Source organism: Montipora foliosa, chromosome 3 (genome assembly GCF_036669935.1).
Source record: "Montipora foliosa isolate CH-2021 chromosome 3, ASM3666993v2, whole genome shotgun sequence".
NCBI classification, from domain to species: Eukaryota; Metazoa; Cnidaria; class Anthozoa; order Scleractinia; family Acroporidae; genus Montipora; species Montipora foliosa.
The window spans coordinates 8,453,282-8,479,501 of record NC_090871.1 but is presented as its reverse complement, the minus strand read 5'-3'; the positions used below and the strand labels follow the sequence as shown (position 1 = coordinate 8,479,501).

The 26,220-nt window shown below is 40.1% G+C and overlaps 3 protein-coding genes across 4 annotated transcripts in view; 2 read left to right on the top strand and 1 right to left on the bottom strand.

The window, feature by feature from the left end:
- The first annotated feature begins 1,856 nt into the window (after positions 1 to 1,856).
- Positions 1,857 to 18,743, top strand: LOC137996656 (solute carrier organic anion transporter family member 4A1-like). Of its 2 annotated transcripts, none has more exons than XM_068842173.1 (10): positions 1,857 to 1,961; positions 5,118 to 5,310; positions 6,853 to 7,044; positions 7,660 to 8,024; positions 8,454 to 8,856; positions 10,030 to 10,207; positions 10,562 to 10,709; positions 12,015 to 12,193; positions 13,662 to 13,876; positions 16,643 to 18,743. In XM_068842173.1, exons 2-10 carry the CDS (start codon positions 5,118 to 5,120, stop codon positions 16,801 to 16,803), a joined length of 2,034 nt encoding a protein of 677 aa, XP_068698274.1. In that variant the 5' UTR covers positions 1,857 to 1,961; the 3' UTR covers positions 16,804 to 18,743. The 2 variants fall into 2 exon arrangements, with proteins under 2 accessions (XP_068698274.1, XP_068698275.1); XM_068842174.1 differs by having other exon boundaries at positions 1,868 to 1,961; positions 5,107 to 5,310; positions 16,643 to 16,936.
- Positions 18,744 to 20,636: 1,893 nt separating this feature from the next.
- Positions 20,637 to 25,404, bottom strand: LOC137996658 (SH3 domain-binding glutamic acid-rich-like protein 3). Its single transcript, XM_068842176.1, has 3 exons — positions 25,061 to 25,404; positions 22,192 to 22,359; positions 20,637 to 21,110 (listed from the first exon to the last, which is right to left on the bottom strand). Exons 1-3 carry the CDS (start codon positions 25,109 to 25,111, stop codon positions 21,045 to 21,047), a joined length of 285 nt encoding a protein of 94 aa, XP_068698277.1. The 5' UTR covers positions 25,112 to 25,404; the 3' UTR covers positions 20,637 to 21,044.
- Positions 25,405 to 25,443: 39 nt separating this feature from the next.
- The window catches only part of LOC137996657 (SH3 domain-binding glutamic acid-rich-like protein 3), a 3,260-nt gene continuing 2,483 nt past the window's right edge, over positions 25,444 to 26,220 (top strand). Inside the window, exon 1 of the mRNA XM_068842175.1 lies at positions 25,444 to 25,604. Within this exon, the coding sequence (XP_068698276.1) occupies positions 25,545 to 25,604 (60 nt within the window). The 5' untranslated portion in view covers positions 25,444 to 25,544. The remainder of the gene's footprint in view (positions 25,605 to 26,220) is intronic.

Sequence of the window (26,220 nt, the reverse complement as noted above, 5' to 3'; positions counted from 1 at the left end):
ATCAGCTTTATTCTTATTTAACTAAAAACAGCTTTCTCTCGTGCCATCAATCTGGTTTTCGGTTTTTGCACTCCACGCTCACAGCACTTATCGAAGCTACAGATGGCTGGGCAATTGATATAGACCGTGGTCTTATTAATGCCGTAGTCTTTTTAGACCTCAAAAAGGCATTTGATACAGTAGATCACGATATTTTGTTACGAAAATTGCAATACTATGGGATTTGTTGGACCAGCCATCAATGGTTTGCTTCTTATTTAGATAATCGAACACAGATTTGTCATCTAAATTCTTGTAAGTCAACTCCGAAATGTCTAAGATGTGGTGTTCCCCAAAGAACAATTTAGGGACCTCTTCTGTTTTTGATATATATTAATGACTTACCACATTGTCTGATATATTCGGAATCCAGAATGTACGCAGATGATACCAGCCTGACGCTTGCCAGTACTGATATTAAGCATATAAATTATTGCCTTAATCACGACCTGAGTAATGTGTACGAACGGCTCTCTGCTAACAAGCTCACTCTAAATATGACAAAAACTGAGTTTATTCTTATAACATCAAGGCAGAAGTTATCACAATTTACGGAAAGTCCCTCTCTTACTATAAACGAAAACGCAATAGAACAAGTAACCTCCGCTAAATCCCTTGGAGTTTATGTCGACCAAAATATAAACTGGGAGTGTCATATTGAAAACGTCTCTAAGAAGATAGCTTGTGCCATTGGTGCAATTAAGCAATTAAACGAATTCGGCATCTCACTCCATTTAATGCTCTAATTAAAGTTTATAATAGCCTTATTCAACCACATTTTGATTATTGCAGTGTAGTGTGAAACTGTATTAAACAAAGGCCTTTCTGAAAAACTGCAAAGGCTTCAAAATCGGGCAGCTCGCATCCTAATGTCTGCCAGCTATGATAGTAATTTGGATGATTTGTTCCGGGCACCAGGATGGCGAAGACTCTACTCTCAAAGATTGGAACAGAAGTCTATCATAATGTATAAAACATTACATGGTTTGACACCTGATTATCTGAGATCAAGATTTGTATATCGTGACAACGTAAGTGCTTTTAAGGAATACCGAAAATAAATTAGTTCTTCCACAACCCTGAACTGATTATCTCAAGAGAAGTTTTTTTTACAGTGGAGCTCAGTTGTGGAACAGCTTACCTGTATACCTAAGACAAGCGTCTTCACTGACCGATTTCAAATCTAAGCTAAGTCGCCACAGTTTAAAGTAATATCTTAATTTTAAGTAAATTTTAGACATGGCCTCCATGAAAAGCAGAATTTTTATTTATTTCTTTTATTTGAATTGTTATTATTAAATTTTATTGTAGTTATGTAGATAGATATACTACTATAGATAATGAACTAAATCAACTGATGGAAACACCGTGTATAAATAAAGTTATCTTATCTTATCTTATCTTATCTTATCTTAAAGTATTTGAAGCACAGCTTATCAGATTAGGGTCAATTACGGAGAAAAAGTTTTCGATGTCCAGTCTTGCCATCGTTACAGAGACTAACACATATCGTGCATTTTACCTTTCGACACACCCATCCGAAAAATCCCAGTTAAGCCATTGAAGTAACCGTGAACACTTTGCGTATGTGTGGTTGGGTGTTTGACCTTGGTTTCGACAATCATTCAACTTATAGTCTCTTTCTGGCGATGCTGATTTAAAAACTATTTTGGAGAAGGTTTCTGCTAATTTTATTGTTTACAGGGCTCCGATTGGATGTTCGTTATTTGCCTGTGTGGTCTCAGGAAATTGACTATTGCACTCACTGACAGGGGAGAGGAAGCTGGGACTGAATTGTGCTCTGTCACGCTACATTGCATTACTTAATCTCTGTTGATGCACAGGTCAAATTTTACAAGGTCACTCCACAGAAGTTTTGCGATATCCACAGAAGCAATTCTTTGTAATTCTGTGCCTTGAAGGTAAGTGGAAAATCGATTGTATCATCTCGCACTTTTTTCATGGATAAGAGATCCTTGACGGTTCATTTCAGTTGTGATGATATTGTTGCGCAAATGACTCATGAAAATTAAAATTCCTTGATAGCGTGCGGGCCTTCGTGTCTGGCCTTGGAGCCCGCGTACCCTTGAGAATTTTTCTACAGTGAGTCGATCGAACCAAGTTGCTCAACTCCTGGGTTTTGGAGATTGCATAAAACTGCATTTTAAAAAAGAGCAAAGGAGGTTGTGACTTGGAGGAATTTACATTTTTAATGAGCGGAACAAAAGCTAAGGGATTTAAATAAGTCTAGCACGAAATACACAAAACACGAAGGAACTCAGCTTTTGAAGAGGAAAGTACCAAGTAAGCTTCTTCGAAGTTTTTTGCGGTGTTATTAAAAATACGCGAGTGAATTGTGTTGCGTCTACGTCATGTTAACTCTTTACTTTGTTTTGAACTTAAAAAGTTGTTTTGTTTGGGGGTCACGCTACATTGCATCACCTGATTATATTTTATTGAGAGGCGCTCACCGCTTCTAATGCATGAGTCAACGTAAACCCTCACCCCCCCACCCCGGGACGAGGTTGGGATTTGACAAAAGAAAAAAAATCTGGTTCAAATATTGACTAATCCCCCTACACCCTGGGGATGCCATCTACCTACCGAAGTCCTCAAATGCTTTTACAACCTCAGAGCAGGAAAAAAAAGAAAAAAACATCAAGTGTTCTCAGTGTATATTCTGTCTGTTTACTGCTCCTGATTTAGAAACAGGATGGTTCACATTATAATTGCAAATTCATGGATTTTAATGACAAAACCACTCACATGTTTTTTTTTTGTTTTTTTTTTAACTACATTAATCAAAAAGATAAACGCTAAAAGGTTAGCACAACGTTTCGACATCGTCGAGATGTCATAGACCACTTTCATAAATGGCGACCTACTTTATATTCTTTTGTATTTATTTTAAATAGACCTACTGCCCTCGTTTTGAAACAAATATTCTTTTGAAATTTGCTCGTCGTAGCGAGGCTAGTAGGGCTTATTAGCATTAAAACAAAAGAACATTTTATTTGGCCGCCATTATGAAAGAGGTCTATTGTCAAGTGAAAGAATAAATTATAAGCCACATATAAGTACAAAAATTGTTGTGCAATGCGGACTATGTTGGTTACACTGCGCGCCACCTTCACCAGCGTAAAAGAGAACATCAATATTCTGCGATTGGCAAACATCGATGGGAAGAACATGGTTTACAAAACAAAATGTCCATCACTCAACACACAAACTGACTCGGTTAAAGCAAAACTATTTACGTGATCTTCATTGATCCGTATAGTCAGAGTTAATAGACCAAGTAAAAACCATAACAATAACATCAGTCTTTGAAGTTCGCCGGCTTTCCTAACCAGTCCCCTCTATTAACTCTGCTGTCACTTAACCGTCACTGAACCATTTCTTGATTTAATTTATTCAACAATTTTTGTACTTATATGTGGCTTATAATTTATTCTTTCACTTGACAATGACATCTCCACGATGTCGAAACGTTGTGCTAACCTTTTGGCGTTTATCTTTTTGATTAATATAATTTTAAAGTCTAAGTTTTTTTTTTAACTTTTTTTTAACTTGAGATGAACAACAGCTGACTGCAAATAAGTAGGCTCATCTACAAACCCTACCTATTGTGTCATCGCTTCGAATTCATTTTTCACCCTTGCTGACTCAGGCGCTTGGTTTTTGCTCAATGTGGTGTCCCAGAACTGCGCTGTTGTAAAATTTATCCACAGCTGTTACCGGGAAAAAAAGTGGCGTCTTCTGATTAGCCAATTATGGGGAAAAGTGTTGGAGGGCGGCGTTTGTTCGTCTGATAAAAAGGGCTTTTCTTGAGGCGCTGTTTTCCTAAACATTAATTTTGCCTTGAAGATGACAATGTAAAGACTACAAGGTAAAGACGCATTGCTTGATGACCAACAAATCCGTTTTGGGGAGTTTTTTTCCATGAGAGCCTTTTCCGCACGGTCGCTCAACGTTTTCTCAGTTTCGCGCTTTCGATAGTGCTCGATCTGTAACTTTTGAAGGCGATAGAATCAAGGAAAACCCCGGCAACATTTTTTAAGTTCCTGGGTGACATTCTTAATGAAAGAAATAAATTGCCGAAATATGAAATTCCCATTGAGTTGAAATCATTACCTTCGCGTTTGGGAAACTGAAAATTGAAATATTTTACCAGTTAGTTATTATGAAGACTCTATCCAATTCAAAGGAATTAATTACAAACTAAATTTCGGGGGTTATGCGGTGCCATTAGAACTGCGGTAGATTTGACACATGATGTGACCGATAAAACACCCCTCAAACGCGAACGGAACAAAGAGTTCAGAAAAAGAAACATTTTCTTCAAAAATAAATGAAATATTGCGGTAGCCACATTTAATACAGGGGTAGGGATATCTGCACCGTAATCGGAAGGCACTCATGAAGGTACACGGTAAGCTTAAAACTGTATCTTGTTTGGTCTCAATTAATTGCGCGAATTTACGAAACTAAAATGTGCCGTTATGTTTTCTATATAAATTTACACTCTCCTTACCTTACAGAAACTGGGTCCCCAATTTATACCGTGGTCTGTTCTGCAGGGGGCATCCCACGTAAACATTGAATAGCATTGAAGGCGCGCTCTCAAACTCCGAATATCCTTTGTTATTATTCAACACGTTGTGACAATGTCCAAATATGGTCATAGCGCGCTCAATATTCGTCGTGCGTACTCAACAGATATCCTGCGATGTACGTAATTTTGTGTGTCGCGGAGAAAAATGGTAGTTTTCTCAGCTTTTTTGTAGAATATTGTGCTTTGTCATCAATGTGTTGAAGAATAAAACAATTATCCTGCTCAATCTTGCGGAATATCGCCTGATTTTAGTCAACTCGGCCTACGGCCTCGTCGGCTAAGTATCAGGCGATATTCCGCGCGATTTCGCAGGATAATTGTGAACTATTCGCCTCCACTTCGGTGAATAACTGTTATTTTATGCGTGCTATTTTTAGTCGCTGTGCAGTGCTAAGCGACACTCACAGCAGCACGCGTAGCTAGAACCCGACAAACGATCTCAGATTGTCTAGTTCTTTTACAGATGAATGAAGATGATAAGAGTGGGACTGGGTTAAAGGAGGCTGTAACAGAAGAGACGCCTTTACATGTTGAAGTCAACGAACCCGAGGAAGATTTCCGTTATGGATGGGGAAACTTCAGACCAAGGGCTTTGCAATTTCTAAATAATCCCAAGTTGTTCACCGTCACCGTATCACTTTTCTCTTTTATGCAAGGTACTATTATGTGTATTAACCAATCAAAAGAAACAAAACTGAAAAACGATCATGAAGACCTGCCAAACCAGGCATATTTTTCTGTTAAAACATTGAGTCAAAACATTATCGAGGGTCGAAAGCTTGTTCCGTTCATCCTCCTTCTAAAGACATATCTCATTTTGTTAAAAGTATCGTGTTAAAATTTGCTATCACTTAACGCCACTTTTATTTCTCTCCTCCGGTGAGCCAATTTTCCTTTTCACGGCTGCCTAAGACATGATTGACGCACGCATGCGCGCCGTGTTTAATATTTTTTTTGTTTTGAAATTTAACAATTATTTCATCATCCATTTTTAACTATGTCTTAATCCGTTTGGCCACGGCTGTGGCCAAAACGTTTTAGTTAATTGAAGAAATTTTTAATTATGATTTGTAATATAGGTTTTTGAAATATACAATGTAATCCCAGTCCCTATCAGTCCCTAGTATTCTTCTCAAGATTCTTGCCGTTCCCAACAAGGAGGCTTTTTGTAGTAATAACGTGCAATCTAGTCCAATTTTCTTCAACGATGTTTTCAAATTTTTGCTGAACGTCCCTAGTGCACCAATGACATTTGGTACGACATTTACTTTTCGGCAGCTCCAGATTTTCCCAATCTCTCTTTTTAATTCTTGGTATTTTTCCATTTTCTCTTGTTCTTTTTCCAGCACTCTTGTATCAAAAGGGCACGGGATGTGTATCACATAACATGATCTTTCTATATTATCAAGAACAACAACATTAGGTCTATTACGCTCAATTTGATGGTCTGTTTGAATTCAGAAGTCCCATAACACCTTTACTTGATCGTTTTCTATAACTCCTTCAGGTTCATGATCGTACCACTTGTCTTTGCATGGGATGTTGAATTTCTGACAGAGTTTCCAATGGATAACTTGGCCTACCTTATCATTACCTTATTAATAATAATAATAATAATTATTATTATTATTATTATTATTATTATTATTATTATTATTATTATTATTATTATTATTATTATTTAAATGTCAATATGTCTGGTAACCCAACAATGTTTTATACGGGAAATATCTTTCCTTTTGGAGAAGCACACTTTTTCCAACCGCTCTTCGAGGTTAGTTTTTTTGTATCTTTGATATTAACGTTTGATTTGATTTTCGATGTCTGATATGTTGGCATTGGTTTCGGTTTTTGGACACTTTAAACCCATTTTACACAGGCAAAGAAAATTGGCACGGCACTCCAAAATAGCGGCACGGTCACGTGCCAATATTTGTATTTCCCTGCACACCTTCAGAGATTTACTTGGCACCTCTATAACTTTTAGCACGGGTGCCTAATATGTCTTCTGTTTGTTCTGTTTAAGCTTGTTTACGCACGAGAAATTTTCCGCGCCGTGCCCAAAAAACATACCTTACCGCGATTTCGGAGTGCAGTGCCAGTTTTTTGTGCTAGTGTAAAGCGGGCTTAAGTGATCACAACCAGTTCTACTTCTTTCTGACTCTTCACTCTTTTTCTTTTGTCCATTACCTTTCCAGGAATGGTGGTAAATGGCTTTACTAATCTTTTCTTGCTGACTTTGGAGAGGAGATTTCAACTCACCAGCACTGAGGTTGGGTTTATTGCCGCGTCAAATGATATCGCGGGTATTGTGCTCACCAGTCTAGTTAGCTTCTATGGAACGTATGGAAATAAAATCAAGTGGCTTGGGTACGGCTCTGTCGTAACAGGTAACGAACAAACAGCATTTAAGCGCGGCTAAAGAATACGTCGTTTTTTTTAAAGTACCTATGAAGCGAAATTTCTTTTGCACTTCTGGATAATTTAATACTTGTAATACACAATTGCAAAAATTTGAGGTGTCTACTGTAAAAATTGAGGATTTCTCAAGCCCTGAAAGTTGGTCTATTTTGCCACAAAAAATGGCATTTAAATCGTAGGGTCAAAATACCACGTGACATTAGTTTGTAACGTAATGTTGGGTGCCAAAAAAAACAAATTAAACATGGATGCTTGTGTAAAAGCGAAATGTAGAGGAGGGCGCCTTGCTGGCCGCTAACAGTCAGATCTGTATGAACAGATATCACTTCCCCCTGACGCATCTTCACAATATCTTTGGAAACTATACTCCTTCAAGTGATGGTTAAGGGAATTATATCATCATCTTGTTTAAATTTGCAATAGAGGAATCCATGAAGGGATGATGAGTGTATCTCTCACTTTCTCTTGATCTCACCTAAAACTGAGGCACTAATAATTTTTGACGTTCTCCCTGTCCCGAAAATTTAGAATATTTTTCTTTGTCGTTTGGAAGAAAGTATTTTCTTAACTCTCAATCGTAATAGGTCTAGGATGCTTGCTGTTTGTCCTTCCACAAGGACTGGTTGGACCCTATGAACCACAACTGAACTCAAACGGATTTGCCAACGGAGAAGCGTGTCGCATAAGCGTCAACACCACCGCGGAATTCTGCCATGCTCAATACGGCGGTAAATGGTATTACCTCTTGATCTTTTCCTTGGCTCAGTTGCTCATGGGCGCTGGAACAACGCCGCTGTACACTCTTGGGCCCGCGTATATCGACGAAAATGTGCACCCAAAGTCGTCACCAGTTTATCTCGCTGTTTTTTTCTCCCTGACGTTGCTGGGGCCTGGACTTGGTTTTGTGGGTGGTGGCTCGTTGTTGAGTATCTATATTGACATCACGCCAGTGAGTACTTAGCCTAACATAAAGGCATTTTCACAAAACGCAAATTAAACAAGTATCTGTGATGATAGAGAAACAACACAGCCTTGTCAATTGAATGTCTGAAAATCACTGCAGTTAAGAGTGAATTAGATGAGAGTGTTGTTATGGCAAGGGTGGGCACCCCAACACAGTCACAAATGAGTCTATTTTTAGACTTAAAACATTACTGACACACTCGGCTATCTCCACATGTGCCACTTTTTTGTCTTTACCAAATGTTGACGTCATCTGTGTTTTGTTACTGAACAGAAGTACGGCAACATGGAATCTGTTTGTTACTGATTTGACCCCTAATCAGAGTTACTAGAACTCCGAATTACAAGTCTGGCGACTCAATCATTCGGTCACACAACTATCATTTTTTTCATTTCAATCCTATCTCCTTTTTAGCCTCAAGGATCTAATCTCAATCCTGAAGATCCTCGGTGGATTGGAGCGTGGTGGCTGGGTTACCTAGCAGGCGGTAGCCTCCTTGTCATCATCTCCGGACTTCTGTTAGGGTTTCCGAGGGAGCTACCTGGTGCAAAGCGTATCCGTGAAGAGGCACAGAAAGAAGGGAAATTACCAAAGAAAGACGAAAGAATCAAAGGCACCTTAAAGGATCTTTTACCTGCTACGCTTCAGTTGTTGAAAACACCTGTGTTTGTTTTTAACTCCTTGGCGACAAGCTCTGGTTCTTTATTTGGAGCTGGGATAGCTTCTTTCCTGGCTAAAATTCTCCAGCTTAAATTTGGCATCAGCTCGTTCGTTACAGGAGTTGTAATAGGGACAGTTCTTGTGCCGGGAACTGTGGGTGAGAATAATTTATCTCTTTGCAATGTTGTTACCATTCTTCTTATACATTTTCTGATTGGTTGAAAAAAATATATCTGAAAAGTTAGGACCACCTTACAAAGAATCTGATTGGCTGACAGTGTTGGACGTGCAAAAGTCACTAGATGTTCGAACGACAAATTTAGCTTACCTTGATACGCACATACATTTTACAGAAAAGTCGGATACTTTTCTTCACAGCAACTCGGAACTCATACATATATTCTGATATTACTGAGCGGAGATCCCAAGGGATTAAGTCCCTGGATGTTTCTTGGGGCTTCCTTGCAGGCCATGAGTCGAGATCGATGAGTCGATGAGTCGATGAGTCGATGAGTCGATGAACATGTGCCTTGCATTTGTTGTTACGATTAATTTACAACCCTCTCTCTCCAACAGGGAGATAGCCTGCAAGCGGGCTCTTCCGTTGAAAATGGCGCGTGGTCGAAATACTAGGAACTAGTAACCAAGCCCCTATATACCGCGAGCCATTTTCAACGGAAGAGCCTCCGAGCATAGGGCGAGAGCTACTGAAATTTAAATTGACCAATGAGAATTCAGTGTGCGGGAAAAACTGACAGTGTGCTATCCGACGTCACGTCAATTGTTCGCAATTAAAGAGCCAGAAAACCGTCTAAAAGATTTTGTGGCAACTTTTTTGCCAACAGCCTTTGGCTTCAAAACTGGGTTGCAAGCGAGCGGCGATTTGAACGTCAGCTGTTGCGTTTTGGCTGTTATTTGCTCCCTTTTTTCTAACTATTTTGAGACGAATTCAGTCTAGTGTTTTCGAATCAAGTGTAAGAAGACGTCAAAACTGTATTGATAATGTATTTTATTGTGTTAACTTCGCGACTTTGATGACATACTTTCGACAGGGTAGATCGACAACAACGTCTTTTACGCACAGAAATGCACCGTTTCCAGTGAAAAAGCAAACGAATGACAGGATAGCACAGTATTGATTGCCGCGCGCACTGCGGGCACGGGTTCCGTATGCAAGGCTGCTTGCAGGCTAACAGGGGGAGTGCTTGGTTTTTTAAATGCCTGGATATTTTGATTACTTTTCTAAAGTTGAAAGAATCTTGAAGATGAATAAATTTCTGCTAGGATTTATACATGGTTGATGTTACCTGTCTGCCCTCTTTTGTCGTAGGTGGTGTGCTTATTGGCGGATTCCTCGTCCGTAGATTTGACTTAAAGAGGTCGCTTAAAATGGCTGCTCGATTCTGTGTCATCGCTTCATTTTTCACTCTTGCTGGCTCCGGCGCTTGGTTTGTTCCTGGATGTGGTGTCCCAGATCTAGCGGGGGTTACAGTTCCTTACAAGGGAAGGTGAGATCAAGAAACCTTTCTCTATCCATACGAATTTGTGGCTGTAGGATTTAGCTAAGTGCAAATGGAGAGCCTTATGATAATTCCGACTTTTTTCGGCGATATAAGTGGCAGGTGCATGAAATTGTGAGCGGATCAATATGAGGAATTCAGAGCACCTTATTTCCTCGCCGCGCTTTTTGCCTGCGATGGTTTCTGTTCGAGGCTCCCCTTTCTGGTGGGCGTTGGAGGGAAAACGTCGAGCTCGTCTGCTTCTTCATCGCACCAGGAAGGCAACATTGTCCTAGGTATTGTACACATTAAATGCAACACATTGTGCTGACTTTGTTTCATTGATTAATTAACTCTTTTCAGTCCCGCTATAATTAATACTGGAGTAACGTATCAGTGCAATGTCAACTGTAGCTGTTCACAAGCAAGTATAAACCCCGTGTGCGGGCAAGATGACCTTTCCTATCTGTCTCCATGTCATGCCGGATGTATGAACACAGCAGGTGAAGGGGTAAGGCGCTTAAAGACCTTATTTTTGAAACCAATACAAGCTTAAAAATGTGAAGTGCATGCTCGAGCATAGTTAGCGCAAGTAAGTTGATCTAATGCTGGATGAAGTAAGATCGTCCGGGAGAGAAAGACTCTGATGTATGACCAATTTGGTCAGGTCAGGTTATTGAATGCACTTTTTAAATCTTTGTGAACAGACTTATTTTTTTTCCTGCGCAAATAGAAGTGGTGTGGTTTACAATCGTATGTTGTCGACCTTTCAATGGGAATACGAGTTTTCCGTTCTCAGCACTCGCATGCGCACTTCAAGCCCTCTCCTACCCATGCCCACAACTGAATCATAGTTGTACTTCGGTGTACTTCAACCCCGTGCGACCAAGAGGATAACTCAGTTTTGCAAGCCCAGAGGGGAATAAGTAATACACAACCACACCCGTGGATTAAATGCTTTCTTGACAGACCGTGACGTAGGAATTTTAAACGTGCCATATAAGGCTGGGGTCGTGGTCATTATTCGCACCTTCCCACTTCTGCTTTCTTCGACTTATATGAGCCGAGTTTCAGTCGTGATGCCGACCTGACTCCCGAGGGTTTTTCTCCGGGTGCTCCGGGTTTTTTTTTCCTCGTCAAAATTGACTGCAAACTGAAAACAGCTGGCTATGCCAGTGGTACTGTGATACGAGATCATGCAAGGACGATCTAGCGGCGGACCAGAGGCGCCTACACGTGCTTTTGGTCTGATCTCGTTTGTCTGCTCATTAAGAATCGAATTATAAGCGAATATAAACATAGTTTATAGCTGGCGAGAAGAAGTAACGTGAGGAGAGGATTTTAAATTAGGATTTTTATCTTCGGTTAGATCATGTGGTTTCGAGTACGGCGGGTAGAATTCGTGATTATAGAGAGCTGGAGCAGCCTGAGTGTGACGTAATACAACGAGTAATTGTAAGAGTATGTATTTACGTTGCGTCCTGCTTAATTCAGTTCCAGAGTGTGACAGCAAAGGGAATTCGAAATTAGCAGGGACATATTTGTATTCGTATGACAAAGGGCCTCCAGTAGCGTAGTTTTCGAAGGAAGCAAGAGAGATAAGCCATTCAGTCAGTTTAGATGGCAGTAAATTTGTCCTCACTAAATTTTGAAAACCCTGAGTTGGTCCGGCCGAACTTTAAATTTCCATTAAACAGGCTGGCCCGGCCTTTCCTCTTCAGAGAGGCCAATCCTGGCGTGACGGTTAATAAAAGGGAGCTATCGACTGCTGTTGAACCAGATGGTCCTCGGTTTCTTGATTCTATTTCATTTCCAGACCTTCACAAACTGTAGTTGTGTTGCATCACAAGGCAACTCAAGCACAGGCGAGGCCGTAAAAGGCTACTGTCAAAAGAGCTCTGGGTGCAAGACCTACATTGCATTTCTACTTCTTCTTGTGGTAGTTCTGTTTTCTGTGTTCATAACTGCTGTAGCAAACAAAACGGTCATTTTAAGGTAGGTTAACTTTTTAATGTGTTAGTTTAATTTAAAAGACCCGCCTAAAGTCTAAAACCCATGCAAGGGAAAATTTTAAAGTTACGATTTTTCTTTTGTTCAAAGAAGACTGAGGGATTATTAACAAATAGCTTGTCGAATAAGTGCTCGCTCGAGAAGACGAATAATTGGCTTCAGTCAAGAAAAACATTTGTCATTGTTTTCGAATAGCCTTTCTTTTTTCTCGTAAAAGGTGTTTTATACTGTATTTTGACAACTAAAACAATGGAATAAGCAGTCAACTCTAGATTGTTTCTCAAGAGACGTCGAATGTTAAATTTTCTTAGAGATTTACCACACAAAGAACTTACCATTGTAGTCCATAGGGTCTCTGGTTCTTAAGATTTATTTTTTAAAAAGATGTTTTTTTCCACAGCTGGCGGCCTAGCAACTGGTTACCATGGTCACAAAATGTTGGTTACTACTAAATTATAAACTCTTGGATGACCTTTTCAACTGTGTCATAATAAATCAATTTCACCAAATCATTTTTAAAACATCAAAGTTTCATTGGAAGGGGCGTGGCCCAGTGATGCAACGACTGGGTTCGCGTGCAGATATTACGAGTTTTAAGTAAGCACAGAAGCTCATCAAAGGGAAGCCAATATCTTCCATACTTGGCCTTGGAGTCAACCCTTTCTCGAGTAGATTTATTTATAGAATGCCTCTCTTGAGAGATTCAGCACGCCCACTGTTGTAAAAGCCAATCAAGACAGACCTATCTCAGCGTCAAGGGGATTGTGAGTAATACTTTTCGCGGGAAAAACGCGTTCCTCGTGTAGGGACCCAACGTGCGTTTTTCACCATGCCCAGCGACGCATTTATGCCGCGCATGATTTCACTTATAGTTAAGCTTGGTCATAGTTTTTCTCACTTGCACTGCGCAGTATACTTAAGGTTTTCGCGCTTTGTTTTCTCAATGAGATTCATTTCAAGTCACGTACGCGTCTTTACTGGGAAATTCGAGAGATCAAGTGTACAGTCAAGTTAAGAGTTTATTTTCGCCGTTCAAGGTAACATTTGTAAGTTCATTTATTCAACCCATTCTTTAATCATCGTTTCCCTTACTCTTTTGTTTTCTTTCCAGTCGAACCATCTAATCGGATTATCATTAATGTAGAGTTTGTCTCAACCCTTCAAAGGCTCTTCGAGTAGGACATTGATGCGTTTGAAGGTTTCCAATAAATTTCTAACGTTAGTAGCTCAGTCTTCGGCTCAAGTTTGTCAGCTACACCTTAAATAAATTTATTCGGGAAAGGGTTGACTCAAAGAATTAGTGGAGATAGAGGCTGGACTTCCCTACGAATAGCCAACTTAATGTCCTCTGCTAATCCTATGTTTATTTAGAATTGTAATTTTACATTTACAGCCCCATAAACGTGAGTATTTTACAACCACGTAGTACAAATTCATCGCTTATTTCATACAGGTGTGTCCCGTACAATCAAAGAGCATACGCCTTGGGTATGCAATTCATTGTACAGCGTTCAATTGGCTTCCTGCCGGGTCCGTTAATGTTCGGTGCCATATTCGACAGCACGTGCCTTCTTTGGGGTCAGAGCTGCGGCAGAAGGGGCAATTGTCTGTTTAACGAAATGGACATGTTGACAGACAGACTTGGTTACACTGCCTTCGGTTTTACAGGTGAGGTCTGAGATTAGGTTTATTTATCCTCCCTCTCCCGCAAACCATCTTGCCACTGGAGAAAATAAAAAGAGACAGATGAGGATTAAGAAAAATAGTGAGGGATATGGTAGGGATTTGCGAGTTTCATAAAAGTTATTTTTGGATATCCCTAGGGGTGGAAGTCAGATTGTCTTAACACCTGCGACTGCAAGCAGCCTCGTTCCCAGCAATTCCAGGGCTTTTTCGCCTTGGGTAGCGCGGACAGGAAGAACCTTTCCGTTGGCAAAAAAGCCCTGGGAACGAGCTTGAACTTCAAGTTAATGTTCATCGGAGAACAACAACATGGTCCTGTGTGATACAGCTGTAGCTTCTCAACGGAAATGCGAACGTTATGACAAGCATAATTCCTTTGCTATTTAAGATAAAAATAGCTCACTAATTGGCATTTTCACAGATCCAGCTATTTTTAGATGAGTCCTTAAAAGGAACCTCCACTTCAACAAAAAAAATAACTTTAAATCACAGGAAATAACTCGGTTACGGTCAAGTCAGTCTAAAGTATTTTCAAAGAAAGTGTTTGTATCCGAAATGAATAAGTTTTAGAATCGCCTACTTTTGTTTTCAAATCTCCCGGGCGCCGCCATCTTGAATAATTGTGACGTGTTACGGTTGCCCAAGTGAAATTGATTTTTTTAACCTACTGTTATTAGACAAAAGCTCTTTGACTCAGAACACATGATAGGGCAACCGTAACACGTCAAAATTATTCAAAATGGCTGCGCCCGCAAAATTTGAAAGTGAAAATAAGCGATTTTAAAATTCACCTTTCTTGATATAAACACTGGTTTAAAAACAAATTTCGAACAAATTTGTTTGTAAGCATGTCGATTTCCTTCGGTTTAAACTTATACTGTAGTAAGAGCGGAGGCTCCGTTTAAGGACGTTCGCGCTAATTGTTTGTGCGCAACGTTACTGCGCAGGTAACGCGACTGTAATATGTCACGCATTACTTCGAGCATCATTGAAGTTCAGGTTTTAAAACCTTTGCAAAAACCGTGGACGATAAGTCTTGCACAGCGTTGGATCAGAGAAGATCGTGATCAGTCAAAATTGATTTAAAATATTTATGAAAGTCAAGTAGACTACTGCACGACTGATATTCGCGAGGTGTTATCAGTCGTGCACTAGTCTACTTGACTTTCATACAAATTTTTCAAGCATCAGTTAAAATAACATGGCGACAAAAACGCCGAGGAAAAAATTACAGGCCGGCAAAAGAATGGCACATTTATTTCTGAATCATCATGAAACTTCAAAGAGAAGTGAGCGGGAGGATGGAAAAGCTCTGGAAAAGGTAGCTGATAGAGTAGACTAGTGGCTGAAAGTTTGGAAAACTCGAGGACGAACCGTTGCCTAAATGTAATGGGGCTGTTTCTTTTTAATGTTTTTATTACCCTACGAACTTAAGTTCAAAGTGAATGCATGTTTTTAAAGTTCTTTTCCTTTACTTTCGTGAAAATTGAACAGTATTTTCGTCCTCCTCCGCTTGAATAGTGCGGACCTGCGTGAAAACAATCAGCGATCGAATTTCACAAAAAAACACACTCCAGAGGATGAGCATGACGGCAATGGAGAGATATTATACAAAATACCAACCAAATGAAGATGACCCCTGCTTAAAACTTCGTTGCATCTCGTCAACGATCGATTCCCTCTTGGGTTCCAGTCCTTGCCCGACAGGTCACGCAAAAGCGTGACAAACGAACTTTTCCAAGAGCTTTGCAAAATCACATCGATTTTACTCGTTCAGATCATCGGTGACCCCTATTTTTTAAATCACGAATCACTTACTTTACTTACTATCTACAAAATATGATGAAATGAAAAAATTCTCACCGTGAGAAGTTATCTTTTTTTAACATTTTCTTTCCTCGTGCCATCGAATTCCAGTAGTGGTTGCAACGGATAGAGCTTACGAAAACGCTCGTCGAGGATGAACTCTACTGTTTACCACATCCCTAGCGGCATACAATTATCTAAAAATCTCACTCCTAAAAACCTATGCACGGAAACTTTCACTCCAACAGTTTATTTTTATGATTTTCGATGGATGAGCAGATGAGCCTACATCTCGCTATTATGACCGATTTTTCGAAATTAAGGCATTTTTCCACTGCCATTTTCTCCGAAACAAAGTCGGTGACCCCCATTTTTTTTTTCATTTTTGGAGTAAGTACTTTATGACCTAACTCTAGGCGAGAAATGAAGAAAATCTCACCGTAGGAAGATTTTGGCGCGAACGTCCTTAAATAAGATTTGTCGTGCACGAGTGACCTTTCCCAATCCCATGGGTAATAATTTATTATGCAAGGCTTGTGATTAGCTAGCAGGAAAAGTCTAGTTTTGCTGGAAAATCAATCCGAAAATAACCTAGGTCTGTGAAAATTCCGGTTCCACAAATACAATAAAGTTGTACGTTCCTAATGGGCAGAGTTTCGAAGCAAGCAACCGTGGACAATTTTCCTGTCGGTGTACGTTGGATCAGTGGCTTGTACATCACTAAAATCAAATCTACGTTGTATCGGCTTTTGCTTAAAATATTTAGTTCCTAATGGGCAGCACGATGGGCTCCCACTCGAGCAGCATCAACCTCCCTGAAGGTCTTACGTAATACAAACAGAGAACCCAAATCAAGCCAACAATTTGCAAATTGATGTGTCAAGAGTCCTGCCGGGTATCTCCTATATCTGCATATTTACTCTGGTAACATTTTCCTTTTTCCAGGATTGGCTTTTATTTTCTATTTCCTGTCATTTTGGTTCTGTAAGGCCACCATCGAAGAGGAGGAAAAAGGTAAACAACAGCAAATCTCCAAGGACGAGGAAAAGGCACTGAATGATGAAAATGAAGGCGCAAAGCACGTAGAGATCGAGTCTGTTATGTAATGTAATGATCGACGATGGACGAGTCTTCAAAGAGGGAAAAGAATTTGAAAATCAACGAGACACGTAGCGTCTAGATAATTATATTTTGACCAATACAGTAGTAGTCGAGAACATTTAGTGTGGTTGGCTTAAATTCACTAACATCGGGACTAGTCTTTCATTTCGTATCAGTAATGATAATGAACAAATAGATACTCAAATAGATACATTTTTTAATGATGACTCCAACCTCGCTCCCAGGGTCTCCATCGTCTCCTCATCGTTAACGAGACCATGGGAACGAGGTTGTAGTGACTCGAGGATAACTGGAAGAAAAAAATCCGATTGCTCCTAGCCTCTGCAGGAGTCGAGATTACTAGTTCGAATGCTGTACCGCTGAGCAGATATATGGGAGATTCGTGGGAGCCAGGTCATCAAGCTACGTAGGTTCAGGAGACCGCTGATTGACAATTTCCGCCGATCTCAGACGTTGTTTTTAACAGCGACAAAGCACCTTTTCGGCACATTTTATTCCCAGCAGTATGGTGGGGACAAGGGCGGATCTAGGGGGAGGGAGTGGTGCACCCTCTCCTAAGAAAAACCCTGGATCAGCCCCTGTGGGACAACTGCCACCTGAACGTAGCTCCCACAGGGCTCCTGTAGCTCAGTGGAAGAGCATCGGAACTTAGTAATCGGAACGTTGTCAAGGTTCGACTCCATCAAAAGAGCACTCTTATTTCTTTCCGAGTAGCCTCGAGTCACCTGTGAAAAAAAATCATCTCTTTATATCATTTAACAATTTCCATCTCAGTCCTTCATTTCAAGTGTATTTTCTCGGTAATGACTCGTCAGCATAGATACTGGGAAGAATCTGATTGCTCCTCTCCCCTTTCCAGCACTGCTAGTAGGTAGATTTTAAAATTGTGTAGACACGAACCGAGAGAGGGCTTATCTGGCACTCGTGTCAGAAATTATAGTAAACACCCGCAGAGATGGGCTCAGTACCCAGCCAGGATCGAAGAGTATCGTGCGTGTGTTATGTGTTTTGTATATTACATACATTCTCTGCAAGCGCAGGTAACTTTCCTTTATGTAATTTAATTAAGAATTTTGTCAAACGAACATGAAAAAAGAAGTGGGTCAATGTTAGTACAATTTCGAGACAAATTTATCCTGGATTCAGTCTTATTGTAGCATTTTAAATGTTTTACCTGCCAAGGTCGCTACATTCGTCAACACTGTATTTAGTTCTTAAGGCAATTTTCATTGCGGCTAAGTTTTTGTGAGTTGTAAGCGCTGTAAGGGACAATAATCCTTTTTCAGTGACGAGTGGTATTCACAATCATATATTTTTATATTACAGTCTATTTAGCTCGTCAAGTGAACGAATTTCAAAACGTTTCCCTTTCAAGAACTGATTACGTATAAAGGGCTTTCTAATACGTAGATGAAAGCCAAAAGCATTTTATTTATTAATTATAGTTACGAAGCGGGGCCCGGTTGTTCGAAAGCCGGTAAACTTAACTCATCCAGGATTAGCCTAAACTTTCGTTTCAAGTTTTAAATTTTTGGTGAAAGTTTCTTTTGCTTATTTTTGTTTTTCAAGATTGATATCTTTTAACGTAAAATTTTGCTGAATATCAGTGTCAAACACCAAGTGGGAGTAGCCGAAATAAACTCCTTGATTAATTTTTAATCTAGAATTAGAGTTAATCGGTTTTTGAACAACCGGACCCTATACTTCTTTTTCTTGATTTTTTCATGCGTAAAAAGGTTACTATTTTTGAGTGTTCATGTGCGTCTTTACAAGTGAGATACCGCATGTCTTCGAACGGTCCGTTCCACGGTAAAATATTTTAACACATTGTTGGCTGTCTAAACCGTTCTGTTGGTAGACTGTTGGTAGACATATGGTGTAAAACATCATTGAACATGTTTCATCATAAAAGAGCTCAAACACCGCAGCAAAAGAATTGGTAGTCTTTGCGCGCATTTGCTTTGCGCCTCACTTTCCAAAATCGAAAATCTTAACTTCTTACTACTGGCGAGCGCGAGGGCCAACCTCGTTCCCAGGGTTCTCTCGTACTCTAGGCAACGAGGTTGCCCGAAGGCCTGGCTGGGAAATAATGGTCCGAGGTCGTGGCAGTACGGACCTACCGCTGCGAGGGTCCGAACAAAAACGACCGAAAATGAACATTTATTCTCCAGTGCTGACTTCCTTTTAAAAAAAAAAACGTTCGAATTTGGCTTTTTCACGTTGTTGATTTGCAGACGACGGCAAAGAAATGGACAAAAGTGAGAAACGAAATGAAAATTTTACCCACAAGTGCTGAGGCCGAGTGCGATCCAGTGGTTGGGGGCTTGGGGCGCTTGCCTCGAGGTCCGGGGATCCCGGATTCACGCCTCGCTCTGGGGCGCTTGCCTCGAGGTCCGGGGATCCCGGATTCAAGACCCGCTCTGACCACTCGTTGAATTTCCTTGGTAGTTCCTGGTTCAACTTCTTTCCGGATGCATTTCCTTGTACTTGTACATGTTCATTGCCGTGATTTTAACATCTTCAGGTCCCACGGTCCCTTAGCACTTCACATTACACTCTAATCAGTTAAGTCTGGTTTGCCTCCGGCCAGGTAGGATTCTTCTCAACAGCTGTTTTTGTTACGTTCTGTCGTTTCGTTAATTGTGTTTCATTGGCTCTGAAAAGCCCCGAGCGGTCAATTAAAGTATGGATGTATGGAATTCCTTGGTTGAGCATCGGGCTGTTATGCGGGAGGCCGCGGGTTCGAACCCCGACCAAATCAACAGTCAGGATCTTAAAATACCTGAGGAGAAAGTGCAGCCATTTTAATTTCATCTGCTTGGGTGTTTGTTATTTTATTTGTTTGAGCACGTTGAAGTTTTGGCAGCTATTCAGCTGATGTGGACCTGCTATATCCACCCACCCATATACTCAGAGAGGAGAGCCACAACACCGGGAACTTCATCCCCTACTCTTCTCGAATAGTGTGTGGGTTCTTTAACATCCCACAGGGAACTAATGAACATGGAAGATACTTGTGAGACGGGGCCTACGGTTTCTAGTACTTATCCGAGAAGACTTGAAAGTGTTACCATTATTGCGGATGTAATTACAAAGACAGCACTTTCTCCTCAGTTACTTAAAGACCTTAAGTGTTGGTCCGGCCGGATTCGAACTCACGACCTACCGCATGGCAGCCCGGTGCTCAACCAACTGAGTCACCGGTGCGCGGTATAAATGGTTAGACTTTCAAGTCTTCTCGGATAAGGACTATAAACCGTAAGCCCCGTCTCACAAATATCTTACATATTCATAAGTTCCCTGTGGGACGTTAAAGAACCCAAGCACTATTCGAGAAGAGTAGGGGATGGAGTCCCCGCGGTATCATGGCTGTCCTTTTCTCTCCAGCAGAAGTCGCCGGTTTGGCAGTGATGTCTCTAAAAAGGCCTATGGTGTACGAGGTCAACTAAGCATAAACAGCCAAAATTGAAAAGAAATTTGCCGAGGGCTGGAACATGCAGATGTGGATGTAGACGCACGTGCATGGCTATTTTTTTTTTCCGAACTAAATATGTAAATTTGCGATGTTCTCGTTGCCGTCCGCAACGCCGTTGTCCACCTCAATGACTATACCTGGGATTTGACAGATAAGGAAAAAGAAAATATCCAAGGGTGGTATTTATTATTTCCAATGACATTAGGTAAGATAGTGTGTTTTAAGCCCAATAAATGAATGAAATACATATATTTTTTCTCTTGAGAAAGGGGCTTGCTGCCTTGTAACAGAACCCATAAACGCACAGAGAGAAAGCAAACAAGTACATTTCACGAGGCCGACCACAGTGGAAACAAAAATTATTTATTCATGAAATTAAATTTCCAGTATTTAGCTTAAAAACTTGACACTACGTGTAATAGCCATGAGGGTCGATTGTGTCTTATTGATACCCAAGATGAAGCAGTTCCTTCAAAGAAAATGATATGTCCAAAAACTGATACATGTACGTCAATACAACTAGCAAAGGATTTCAGTTGTCCGGACCTCCAACTTAAATTAATGACAATGTTAATAATAATTATTACCCAATGACAAACTTACAATGAAATTTAAATTATTTCCTTGCAAGTTATAATAGGTACATGTAAATGTTTTTGACAATTCACAACTTATTTAACACAATTCGCCAATCAACACTCTTGCCAAGATCAAGGCCATCACACACCAGGATTCACAGCAGGTTAAAATTCATTTCTGCTTCAAAAACTCTGCAAGCTCTTCTCTTTCTACCGCTTCTTCAAATTCTTCAAAACCCTGCAAAAAGAGTGTGTACAAAAAATCATATAGTTTATAATTAGAGCCATGATCTCATGTCTTGCACATGAAAAATAAGAAAGCAGTACGGACTAAAGCCAAAATTTCAGAAGACTCAGATTAATAAATAAAAAGTAAAATAGTCAGACTGTCCATTTCTGTCTTACTGGTCAGGAATATTAACTTTGGGATCGTATTCTAAAAGCTGTGTTGCACTTTAACCAGTCTGACAGATTGAAATGAAACATTTATTTCCATTTGACCATCAAGAAGATTGACTGTTCAAAGGCAAATGGAATTTTCCCCAATTTCAAATGGGATTTTTGACCCAATCCATACAAATGCATCACTGATGAGAAGAAATGCTTTTCAAAAAACTTTTTCCTAGTGTCCATTACTGTCGATAAAATGGAGAGTTTTAACAAGGGTTTAAACATGGAGGCTTTAGTGAATGCGTCCTCTTGAAATGTTCTATTACAGTGTGGATGGAAAAAAAGACGTTTGGAAAATAATGACCAAAAAATGTCGAAAGTTCTTGTGTGACAGCTAAAAAGTTTTTGGTGTAAACAGAAGAAAATACTAGCACGAATGAATACACTTTGCAGAGCATTTTGAAAAAATGCATCTACTGCAGTTTTCATAATTCTGTGGAATGTCATCTTGAAGCGATAAGTGCAAAACTGCATTTTGGCTCTCATCAACCAAAATTAATCTCTGAACACAGCCCGGAAGATTGAATTAGAGTCTTTGTTAGTTCACTCAAATACCATGAGCTTATGATACCTTTTTGGATGTTCTTCACTAAAAAAAAAAATCATACAAATTCCATCACTTTCCATCGGCGTCGAGTTCAAATTTATAAATGTACTGTGGGAACCAAAGATGCTGATTGGTAAGTTACATGTGTGTCATGCATCAATAAGTGATTACAGGTCAACTCTCGGCTTGGAATCGGAAGTTTGATTGATGGAAGGGTGATGGTGCTTGAAGATAAGATTTCACAGAATTATGAAAATCACTGGTATTATCATCTTGTCAAACAGAACATTTTACATTGTAAGTCATGCACATTGGAACTTACCCCAAGATCTACATCTCCTTTTGTCAGTCGTGGTGGCAAGCCACGTGGGTCACCCATAATGTCCCGCATTTTTTTCTTTCCCTCCTCATTGCCAGCAATATCTACAGAATCATAGTCAATTTTCTTACTGTCTAGAATCATCTGTATTTTCTGCTGGTGCTTTTTTAGCTGGAAATGAGACAAATAATAATTTTATTTTGTTCAACATTATTAGAGAGTTCTATTGACTGTATTTACCTTTTTAGGCTGGGATTTACAATGTAAAGGCCAATATCTTAGAAGACTACAGATCGCAATGATCAGTCTGAGAGCGGTTTTTAGCGTCGTACTTCCCTGCTAGCAGAGGTCTCCTTTTCTAGCGCGTTCGCTGGGCTGACAATTATGGGAAAAGAGACCTCTGCTATGGGTCAAAACTCACTTTGATCCTACCGCCGTCCACAACCTTGAACGGCAATCTTCAAACTGCATGACCCATGATCTGTTTGCTGACTGACTCTGCCCTGTGCATTCTTTTACAGTAATTCTGCTGTCGTTAGGTGAGCCCACACAACACGAAGTATCACATCAGGATTCGATCGTTAAGTAACCGCGGTGCATGCTCAACACAGTCCACTTCGACCCATGGGTCTATTCTCCATTTTAAGTCTGCTTTGCAATGCATAATTTCTTTGAACTCGGGTATTGCAAAGCAGTTTGTGACGTAAAATCGAGAATAGAGCCATGCCTCTCCCATCACAGTTGTAGGTCCAAATAACTGCTAGTTCTGCCAAGTTTATGTAGCTTGCAAGGCACAGAAAAAGCTAAATCCTGGATAACAATGGTGACATAATGTTTGCTTTGGATGGGGAGATTTACATTAGGAACGCAAAATATTTGAATTTAGGTGCACTTTCATTATAAATTTAAAGCATATATTATATTGCAAGGGCAGTGGATATGCGGATATGCAGTGTCATGGCCTTAAGGACAAGGCATAAAATTATTGTGTCTTCTTTGCATAGGAAGTGATATTCTCACGGAAAAATTTTAGTGGCCTTTCACTCTATCTGGTTCATGGCATTTAAAGAATGAGGCATACTGTATCATATGCTTGTTTCGTCTTTTAACCCACTGACAACTCGAATTCCCTAGGATGCCTCCAGTTAATGAGTAAAATTGTCTGGCGTTAGACAGTAAAATCTGTTAAGTCTCACTCCCAGGGGTCAATGGGTTAATAACATTTTTTGTAAAGTAAAAAGTAAAGTGGTGCATTTATATAGCGCCCTTATCACTAACGTCAGAAACCCATAAGGGTTGAAACGTGTAACGGCCCCTTGTGTGCTTGGAAACAAGCTTCTGAATATTCGATTTGCTAAGTACCATATTTGGAACAACAAGAGTGAGGGGTTTCCAAATATGGTACTTACCAATGAAACATTCAACCAATCAGTTCGCACTGAATATTCGGAAGCTGTGAACGCGCGTTACACGTTTCAACCCTTATGGGTTTCTGCTAACGTCTCAAGGGCGCCTTACAATGATCAGTTTACCCCCAGCGGACTGGAAGCATATACAGGCGCAAATTGCAGCCGCTTCTAAGCAGTCCATGCATGCTGGTACTCATTTTACCGACCTTGGAAGGATGGAAAGCTGAGTGAACTTTAGCGGGAAAGAAGGTCGCCAAATATTCCAGTCCCAGCAGAACCGGGAATGGAACCCGGGACCTTAGGGTTGGAAGGCAGAGATCTTACCACTGGGCCAAACCCTCTGCTCTTTTATGTCTTGATAGGATGACAAAGAAGTCGCAAGTTATACTTCATGTATGCACTCTATCAGTCATTTGTTCCCAGGGTCTGTCCTCATTCTCTCCTTATATCGGTACATGTATTACAGTGGGTGCTTACCATTTAGCCAAAAAATCAGGAAATTTCGGTTTGAGGTCAAATGGAGAGGCAATTTTCCAGAAAATCTTTTCGGAAATTGTGGACAACCTCCAGAGGTAGTCCTCTTTTTCCGTTCGGAACGGAATTCGCGAAATGCTCTTACCATTTGTGAGAATCCTTCCGATTGCAAGCCCTTTCTCGGAAGATAGAGTAAAATATGCGGGATGGAATGCTGTGCAGTAAATGGTAAGCATCATTCTCATCTGGATGGTCATTAAATTCATAAAATCGCTTACCTTTATACAACGATCATTCCATCCGGATTATTTGGCTAAATGGTAAGCACCCAGTATATCTGCATATCCAGCAAATTTAGGGCTTAGCTTCAAGTGGCAGGGTATTCTGCAGTTTAAACCAAGATGGCGCCAGTCTTGGATACCTTACCAAGGGCTGGCTGAATGAATTCCCCAAGCTTAAATTTAAAGAGTCATTCCCATTGTTTGAGAAAAACTAGTACGGAGACTTCATTGCTTTAGCCCTGATTTAACGCATGGATAGCTTTCAAACATTCTATTGTGCACATCGCAGGTCAATATTATGACGAAATCAATCTACATCAAACTGCCGCGAGCCCTGAATAAAGTAACGTAAATTTATGGCCTTGGCTTACAAATCTTGAGGCGCACTATGAAAGCCAATGCAAGAGACAAATTGCGTATCTGGAGATCATATTTCGATCGATATCATATACATTTGTACAACTGTCTGAGCCGAGCTGACTGCAAGGTTAAAATAAAGAGCGGAACGCTAAGAAGTTTGGCAACCAACAGAAAAGTTATAGGCTGAATAAAAACTTTCGTTAAAATTGCCGTAAGAGATAAGACGACAGATCAATCTTTTTTCGTTTCCCCATGCACATTTGAGCTAAACATGTACAACACACCCACATCACAAAACAAAAACAGAAAATCCCAAGTTTCCCGACGAAAACTACAATTTACACCCACCTCAAGAGTGCTGGAGACAGACGAGTAGTAAAATGTTATTCTGTCAGCCATTGTGGACGGTTTTGGAGAAATATTTGAGGAAATACGCGTGGAAACTAGAAAGCAAGTTTGAAAAAGCTTGTGTTGCCGATGTCAATCACCACTTTTTGTCACGCAAACTAACTTTCGCCGTCGCAGGAGCGGTCCAATCTTTGTCAGGAATGGTTAAAGTCCTGTTCTTACCGCGAAAACAACCTGATGATGGTTTTACAAACAACCTGGGGCAAATTACCGTGATCTTCGATGCAAGCTGATGAACAAATGCGCGAAGACATATAAAGTTGGGCAAAGTCAAGTACCAGTCTCGCTCGTTCACTCGTCAGCGCACAAGACGCCTGCTGAAGAATAGGAGGGGGTGTTGCCAAAGACGTTTTTTTCTTTGCAGAGGTCAAATTTAAAGACATCGGCTTGTGTTACGTTGGTCTAAAACCCTAGAGGATCTTTTATGAGAATCATGACTGGAAGAGTTACTTTGTACTTCTCCGACATTTCAGGGAACAAACAAGTGAGTATTTCCTGAAATTCAAAGGAGAGCTCAAGCAAATTTTATTTTTATTTGCAAGTCGTATAAGTTCTTATGCAGATTGTTTTTGTGAAATATTTATTCGGCACTGGTTATTGCCAGCTTAAATGAGTATTAATCAGCTTTAAATACCAATAGGGCTTTCGTGATGTTCTTTTGCGTTTATTTGTATTTCCTAGCTTGGTTCGTACTTCTCATGAATGGTCTCTCCACCAAGACATACTAGGAAGTTTATCGGGAATGATTTTCTGACAAGTTATTTTGGGAAGCCGCGTGCATTGTCAGATTATTTAAGATTAAGCTTTAGTTCTTCGATCGTTATTTGTGGCAAAAATGTGAAAATGAAAGCTTTGTTATTTCTGCGTTGCAGGCAGTTTATCTTATTTAGGTTATTTAATTAACACTTCTTGCTGTCATATTTTAAATTTTAAAATGGAATTCAAACCATTCCTCTTGAAATATCAAGCAGCTTGAGATCTAGATGCATGCAGAATAATTAACCACGAAGAAGCAAAATGCCTTTTAAGGGGTAATTCCTCTGATATACAGTCAGCATTCCATTCATCAGGAAAATTGAACCTCACATTGTTTTGGTTCA

What these genes read in the sequence shown, in the direction of transcription:
- LOC137996658 (XM_068842176.1), bottom strand. Translation starts at nt 25,111, where the DNA reads ATGGCTGACAGAATAACATTTTACTACTCGTCTGTCTCCAGCACTCTT. An exon ending in CTGTCTCCAGCACTCTTGAG is followed by an intron (nt 22,360 to 25,060) that starts GTGGGTGTAAAT and finishes TCTCATTTCCAG; the next exon opens with CTAAAAAAGCACCAGCAGAA. An exon ending in AAGGAGATGTAGATCTTGGG is followed by an intron (nt 21,111 to 22,191) that starts GTAAGTTCCAAT and finishes CTCTTTTTGCAG; the next exon opens with GGTTTTGAAGAATTTGAAGA.
- LOC137996656 (XM_068842173.1), top strand. Translation starts at nt 5,118, where the DNA reads ATGAATGAAGATGATAAGAGTGGGACTGGGTTAAAGGAGGCTGTAACA. An exon ending in TCTATATTGACATCACGCCA is followed by an intron (nt 8,025 to 8,453) that starts GTGAGTACTTAG and finishes TCTCCTTTTTAG; the next exon opens with CCTCAAGGATCTAATCTCAA. An exon ending in ACAGTTCCTTACAAGGGAAG is followed by an intron (nt 10,208 to 10,561) that starts GTGAGATCAAGA and finishes AACTCTTTTCAG; the next exon opens with TCCCGCTATAATTAATACTG.